At 39.8% G+C, this 7,409-nt stretch overlaps 1 protein-coding gene across 5 annotated transcripts in view; it reads left to right on the top strand.

Annotated features, from left to right (window-relative positions):
* Positions 1 to 425: 425 nt before the first annotated feature.
* fancc (FA complementation group C) overlaps positions 426 to 7,409 on the top strand; it is a 33,190-nt gene continuing 26,206 nt past the window's right edge. For 3 of the 5 annotated variants that reach the window (XM_085294741.1, XM_085294738.1, XM_085294742.1), the window contains exons 1-2: positions 426 to 584; positions 2,715 to 2,945. In XM_085294741.1, coding sequence (XP_085150867.1) covers positions 2,748 to 2,945 — 198 coding nt within the window. In that variant the 5' untranslated portion in view covers positions 426 to 584; positions 2,715 to 2,747. The other 2 variants (XM_085294739.1, XM_085294740.1) reach the window with 2 other exon arrangements.

Below are 7,409 nucleotides of genomic sequence, written 5' to 3'. Positions count from 1 at the left end.
CAAAATTGGACTTCATGTTATTTTTACTTCCAACAGTGTTAACATACTGCACAGGTCATGAACAAGATTTTTTTTTTCATTCTAAGTGGGCTAAAGCAGTTAATTAAAAGAAGTCTAACATAAATGTGAAGGCTGTAATTTGGTTATATTAATAAACCATGTAACTTGGATGGATTCGATGCTGGCGTGACCACAGTGCACACGTCCAATGTTGCTTACAGTGGTCCAAGGGACCGCTCAGGGAGTTTGTGTGTTCGCTCAGACACGTGAAAAATTAGAGGGAACATTGCTCATACTTCAGTCTTTGCAGTGTGCCGAGGCCATTATCAGATAATATTTTAGCGTTCAGCCATATGACTCAATTTCCCACCTGGCAGTGCGGAGAGGAAGTTCGCGGGTGACGTCGAGCCCAGCCAATTGTCTTCTTCCATACGCGGAACCCCGGTTGAAGAGGGAAGTTCAGTTTGTTTTCATCGAGTCACAAATAGCTTTCCTTCTTCTCCGAAGTCATAAAGAATGATTGGATACAGTTGACTTCTGCTCCGTGGAGATTTTAGTCTAATGGCTATACGTCTCATTTACAGGCAAGTCGTAATTTGAAACTACAGGAGCAAATTGACGTGTAACTGTAGAGTGGTTTAGTTAATTAGCGAACAGCTGAAATACCAGGAGTTGCGGGCTACGAAGGAAGAAAATCAGCGCTGGGCTCATGCAGCAGTATGAAACCGATTGGCATAGGAGTTGTAATTCGAAGTTATTCTGTGTGTTAACACTGAAGTGACAATGTTTCAGCATGTGTACCTAAGTGCAGAGCGGCAGAAATACTGACATCATGTGGTGTGGCGTAGTTACTGCATTCAAGCCGTTGAGCTTCTGTGTTTGGAAACTGACAGGTACAGCTCAATTTGGGGGAGTACCTGCCTTTATTTTGTGTTTTGCAATAAATTTAATGATTTTGGTGGTTTAATTATTATTATTATTAATAGATCACTTTGGGAAGTAGCGATGTGTTGCTGAAATTAAAATTAGATTAATGGATTGTCAGTACCAAACTCTCTTTGGTTTCCACTTAGTTTTCAGCTGCAAAAAAAGCATGGCCCTTTTGTAGAAATTCTTTGCGAATTACAGATGAATGAAGATGTTTTGCTAGCTAATATATTAAGTATGAGAATGCTTTGTTGCAACCCAACTAATAAGCCTTTTTGCACAGTTGAACATTTTGCAGTTGGTGAGGTGAAAGTAATAGCATATAATTCACATAATTTTCCACTTATTAAGTTACTCCATGGCCCTTGTTGCTTTGTCTACACTGGTTAAAATGAATAAATGCATTACTTTGTTATTCTAAACTCTTTAACAAGACTAATATTGTGACAGCCCTTCTCAGTTATTCCAAGTGTTTTTAAATATGACATACTTGAGCATACAGAAGTAAATTTGCCAGAAGTGATGTTTGACTGATTTGATTATACTGAAATAATGTCAACAATCTCATAATTGGAACAGCAAACGCAGAGTAACCCAAAGTCCACAAGCTTAGTTTAACAAATCTTCAAAGAAAATATTTGACCAGTCACATCTCGTTCCTGCTCCAAAATGTGTTCAGCCAACACCAGAGCTGCTGACGAGTGTGCTTGTGCATGTACATATTTCTTCTGACATGCATTTGGACCAACAACTTTGTGTGACCACAGTTTTTAGCATGTTCCTGTGCACAGGTAGCTGCCTGTGTGATAGAAATTGTGGGTGACATCATTACTTTTAGTTATTAAGCACGTAGTTCTTTTTCAATTCTACTGTACTGAAAAATGGAGCCCCTTAGACACAAGTCAACAAGGGGTGTTTGTTCCTAATTTGGTCTGGGTTTTTTCCTGCCTGAAAATGAGTATTTATATATTCACATCAGCGAGCCATAGGGGCTTTCCAGCAGAGATGATGGCAAGACATTAAACAAATCGTGTGTAACGACGTGATCATAAAACACAACTCTGTGGTGTCCCACGCAGACCCGTCATTATAGCAAAAAACAACAAATACACACACCATTCTCAGCAGGCTATTTACAGACACGAAACACATCCTCACACACACACACACACACCCCACACACGTTTTTTCTCTCCCCGTCTTCATAAAAGGTGAAGAATGTGCTGTTTATTTTTCAGTAGGTTGTCATGAATGTGTGTGCAAGTAGGCCTGATCGCCGAGAGGTTATCATAATCGGATTTGCCTCAATTTATTTTCTGCTTGTTGTAAATTCAGCTTGTTATTGGATTATCCCCCTGTGCCACCTGTGCTACAAAGTTTTGGAACACATATTAAAGAAGAGCACAGCAATAACATTGGCAGATTGAAATTATTAACTGATATATTTGGATTAATGTTTTCAATACAGGGCAGCACGTTGGTGTGGTGGTTAGCACTGTTGCCTCACAGCGAGAAGGTTCTGGTTTCAAAGGAGTTTCCGTGTTCAACACTGTTTACAGGTTAAGTGTCTTGGGTGGCCCAGTTCCACAATACAAAACAGAATTTCTTTAAAACATTTAGAGATTCTGCTAATATGCTTTAAATCATTGCACAAAGTCAAGATCATAAATGTAAAAATAGTATATAAATGAAAGTACCAATAAAAATGATAAAGAACAAATTATAAGATACTCTCTGTGTAATATTTGGATTTTACCTTTTTTTTTTGTTTATCTTTCCACTCTTAGCTCCTCAGTAAATTTTCATTGACCAGCAGCCAAATGTCTGAGCAGCAGCCACTGAGCCAGCCCCTGCAAACTGAAGAGCCATTGCTGAATGACCAGGAGATGCAGTTCTGGCTGGACAAAGCAGTGGCATGGGGCCAGGCTGACAGTCCAGACACGCAGAAAGACACCTGCCTACATATGAGCAGACTTAGGGATTTCCTCCACCAGCTTCTTACACAAGTGAACAGCATGGTAAGCACAAAAAGTGTACAGTGGGGCCCATGTAAACTTTGTCAAGCTGCAGGTATAAGCCTGAGGTGTATGTTTCTGACAAATGTGGATGGTCTTGTTCCTACACCAGACTTCTTAGATGCTTGTTCAGTCTGATTTAATGCTCTGTATATTTTAAGAGGTGTGCTTAATGGGCTCCAAACGCCTTATCTGATGAAATAGAACAGAACAATTAATCAGCTAGGTTGAACAGCCAAGCAGCCATCTGAATAACGAAGCGCTAAGTTAGTTTAAAAATCACGCCCCGTATGCGAGTTCACTCCCTTTTAGAGCCAGGGCATGAACATGAGTCCATCGTTAGGAGCCCGCTAACAGAAGCTGCTCTGTGCTGTGGACAGGCTGTGTATGTCTGGCTGGCAGCACTGCGATGTTGAGTTAGTCAGGTAATAGCCGCACTGGGACCTCCAGTGCTAACCTAATGTATCCCAGTATCAGGTTCAGCAAATTTGGGAAGGGGACAGGATGGCCGCTGTGAGATTTCGGTGTTTCTATATGGTCATTTTGCCTCGTTCCAGCTTTTTCTCCTCTCACGGGTTCTTGTGACCCGCTTTTCTTGCAAAAGGAGTCCTCTCATGAGTCATAGTGTCCTTTCAGGATCTAATTTGTGATGCTATGTACTCCATATGTTTTACCGCAACACTTTGATAATAGTCAGAAACAGTCCCATGTCTGCCTGTCTTTCTTCTTCCCTGTTGGTTTTGGGGTTAGCCCCATATTTTTATAGATATTTTTCTCTGTCTTTCTTCTTTTCCGTTAACATTATTCTGGGTATATGTCATGCCGAGGTGTCAGTGTGTGTAGAATGATGGCACGGATTCAAAGAGAGAGAATGGTATAGCTTAATTGGCTTGAAATCCGTTTTACTGGCAGTTGGCTCATAAAAGACCAGCTGAGGATAGCCTGCTTCTTGGCAGCATTTTACATCCCTTGATGACTTAACAACTTTCTTGTGGCTTATGGTCTGAGATGAAAAATACTCCAAGTTATTGTTAATTTCCAGGTTTACACTTGATTAGAACAGTGGAGGATGTTGCCTTGCATAATGGAATAGTTGCATTTTAGGAGGTATGCGTTTTCACTTATCGAGATCTTGGATGAGAAGACCACTGCTGCTGTCATCTCTATCCATCTGGAGCTGCAGCCAGAAGACGGGTTAATTACCTTAACAGCTAGTGTGACTGTATCCATCACTGTGATGTTGCTATTTTGCTCCTACATTTTAGAAAGGATGAATGAGATTAATCAGCTGCTGAGCTGGGATTTGGGTGAATTTTGGAGGGTGCTCAGCTAGCTGCATTCCCCTATTTCTAATCTTTATGCCAAGCCGAATTTTGGCTCTAGCTTCATACAGTATATTCATTGTTTTATTTTATCCCTGAACAAGAAAATAAGCGATCATATTCACCTCAAATGTCAAGTGTTTAAATATGTGCACCTGCTATCTGTTGTACAAGTCCTCTTTTAAACATGCCTGCTACACTACAGATGCATTATTACATCACTCCTCAAAGGAGTTGATCAGAAAATCCTGGACCACTAAAGTAACATGAAGGGAGGATGTTGTTGGGTGTACTTGTAAACACAAGTATGTAATTTATCACAATATAAAATAATAGGTATCATATCTATGATATAGCAGCCACTCAGTGCATTTAGGAATGTAGGCATGGTCAAAGAGATGTGCTGAAGTCCAAACCTAGCAACAGATGTGTGGTGGATATTTTCTTGGCATTGTTATTTTATATATGTTATATATCGTTGCTGACCCTGTCCATCCCTTTATGGCCACAATGTACCCATCCTTTGAAGGGTGCTTTCCAGCCTGATTTTAAAAAGCTCAAATCACCTCAACCTGGTTTCTTGAACATGATGATGAGTTTATTGCACTCAAATAGTCTCTACAGTTACAGGATCTCAATTTAATGGAGCACTTTTGGAAACAGGAGACTTTCATTATGAATGTGTAGCCAAAAAATCTGTGTTAATAGCTGTATGCTACCATGTTCAATCTCTGAAACACCTTGCTGAGTCTCATAATGGAGTTCTGAATGCATAAACAGGTTCAATCTGGTTCTAGCAAGGTGAACTTAATAAAGTGCCTGGTGAGTGTATATTTATGTGATCAACATAGCAACTTTGGTATTTATTGTCAAGGCTATTGCGACTGTGGATCAATGATGTCAGGGACAAAAGTGTTACCTCACTTCTCTATAAACTTGTCCCATTGGCTGTTTCGCTTGTACATAATCAGTCACTTCTGTCTGAGATGTCTGTCCCTAATCAAAACAAGACACATGGATGCAAACCCACTTCACAATTAGGGACATGGTTGACAAGGCTTTGATGCTGATTCTTGCTTTGGTAGTCTTAGATAATTACTTTGTTCATGATGGCTTATTCTTGTGGGAATTCAGTCAGTGCAGTCACAGAGTATGGTGCTGTTTCTATTGTAAATGAGCAATCCTTTTTAGTTGCACCAGCAGCATGCAAAGGCTCATGCATATGCCCACAGACAACATTTGCCATGGGTTGTTGAGCTGATGGTAAGGCTAAGTGTGTGTGAGAGGCTGAGTTTCACATGGCGTTGCTGGTTTTGTTAGGCATAGTTGGGGTTTTATAGAAACTCTGATTGGCCTATTATCATCATGCTTCCCATTAATGTTGATCTCATCCCCTTGAATGAGTCAACTCGGTCTCCTTGACAGTCTGGTGATCCTTTTAAACGCATCAGCCTGATGCTGCCTCATTTTTTTCCTCCCCCCACCTGCTTTGAAACTTCTGCATTTGTTTTCTGATTGATTCTGGTGGAAAGAGCACTATTGATGCATAATGGCTTCGAAAGAAACGTTCATTTTCTCTTTTTTTACTGCTTACTGTTCACTGTAAAATAATATGCAGCAGTATTAGTAACTGCTCTTATGTGCTGTTGATTTAAAAAAAAAACCAACAAAAAAAAAACAGGGTGGTGTGTTTTTTAAATGTGCAGATTTATTTTTCTTAAAATACCAAGATAGTTTTTTGTTCCTATTTGTTTTCTTTTGGGTCGTATATCACCAGCTGCTTTTCCCCCCTCCTCACAAAGCATTGCTGTTTGTTGGAAGATTTCAAAGTAGCTCCCTATTAACTTAATTCATTGGAGGCTGCACTCGGCTCTCACTTTCAGACATGGCTGGTTTTTTTATGTTGTTTTGTACGCTAAGAAACGTAAACCTTCTTCTTCTTCTTAATAATCCACAGCATGTCTCTTGTCCTGTCTTCCTCCCCTCACCCCAACTGGTCGCGGCATATGGCTGCCCCCGTGAGGCGGCCGTTGTTTTGATTTGGTGCTATAAATACAATTGAATTGAATTCTTGATATCGTAATATCACACTTTTTTAGTCATGTAAACATTTGTACACATTCACACCAGTGTGTGAATGTGTGTGTGAATGAGTGAATGACTGAATGTAGTGTAAAGCTCTTTGGGGTCCTTAGGGACTAAGTAAAGCACTTTACAAGTACAGGCCAGTTACCATTTATTGCGGACAGTGTGATATGGCATAACCCTAGTTGTGGCTGTATCTGATGCACACATTGACCCGGCATGTCCCAGGCATGTTCAATAGGAGACTTTGCTCTACAAGGTTAGTCAATGACTTTAGAATAAACAGATTTTCAACAGCGGATTTCTTTGAACTCTAAAAATAATTCACCAGAGAAAAAGTGATGTAGACCTCACATGCAACAACCTACCGCAAAGTGAACTTGGGCCAGATTTATATCACAAGACAAAACAAAAACGCGGGTAATTGTTAATTGGACAATTGGAACAATAATCACTTTGTTCCAATTGTCTTTTTTCCTGTAAAAGCTGGAAACTAAAGTCATGCAAAAAACAGAAAGTAGAATTTCTCGAGTGCACCTTGTGTCTACCACCATCTGTACTTCTGTTTGATTGTCTATTGCATTTCCACACACATTTTTACTCAGAGTTTTAGATTTGAACAGAACCCTAGTAAACATCTCTAACTGCCTGTTGATCTGTTTTCCAGATTAATTGTTTGTCATTCAGCTTCTCCAATAAACAAATTATTTCAGCCCTACATGGGAGTGAAGTAAGAGCAATTGTCTTTGATTAGGCAACAGCACGCTGCTTCAATTACATCTGGCATATGTCAGAATCACTGTGTGGGATTTTTCTGCTGTAAAGACTTGCTGTAGAGTTAAATTAGCCCAGAGGTTAAATGTATGATATAGTCTGTTAATATGGGCTGAATAATAAGAAATTTTGCACATGCACGTAAACATGATTCCTGCTCACATGTGCAGACATGCTTGTAAATTTAAGTCATGCGTCATCTCTTTGATCTGTTTTCTGCATGTCGCAGTGCGGGCAATCATGTTGATGTAGTAAACCCATAAAATAATAAGTTAAAACAACAAAA

The sequence above is a fragment of the Mchenga conophoros genome, linkage group LG12, assembly GCF_057382185.1.
Source record: "Mchenga conophoros isolate Kocher_MC1m ecotype Shallow Benthic linkage group LG12, M_conophoros_male_GT1.1, whole genome shotgun sequence".
NCBI lineage: Eukaryota > Metazoa > Chordata > Actinopteri > Cichliformes > Cichlidae > Mchenga > Mchenga conophoros.
Note: the sequence above shows the minus strand (reverse complement) of the source record. Positions and strands in the feature narration are given on the sequence as shown.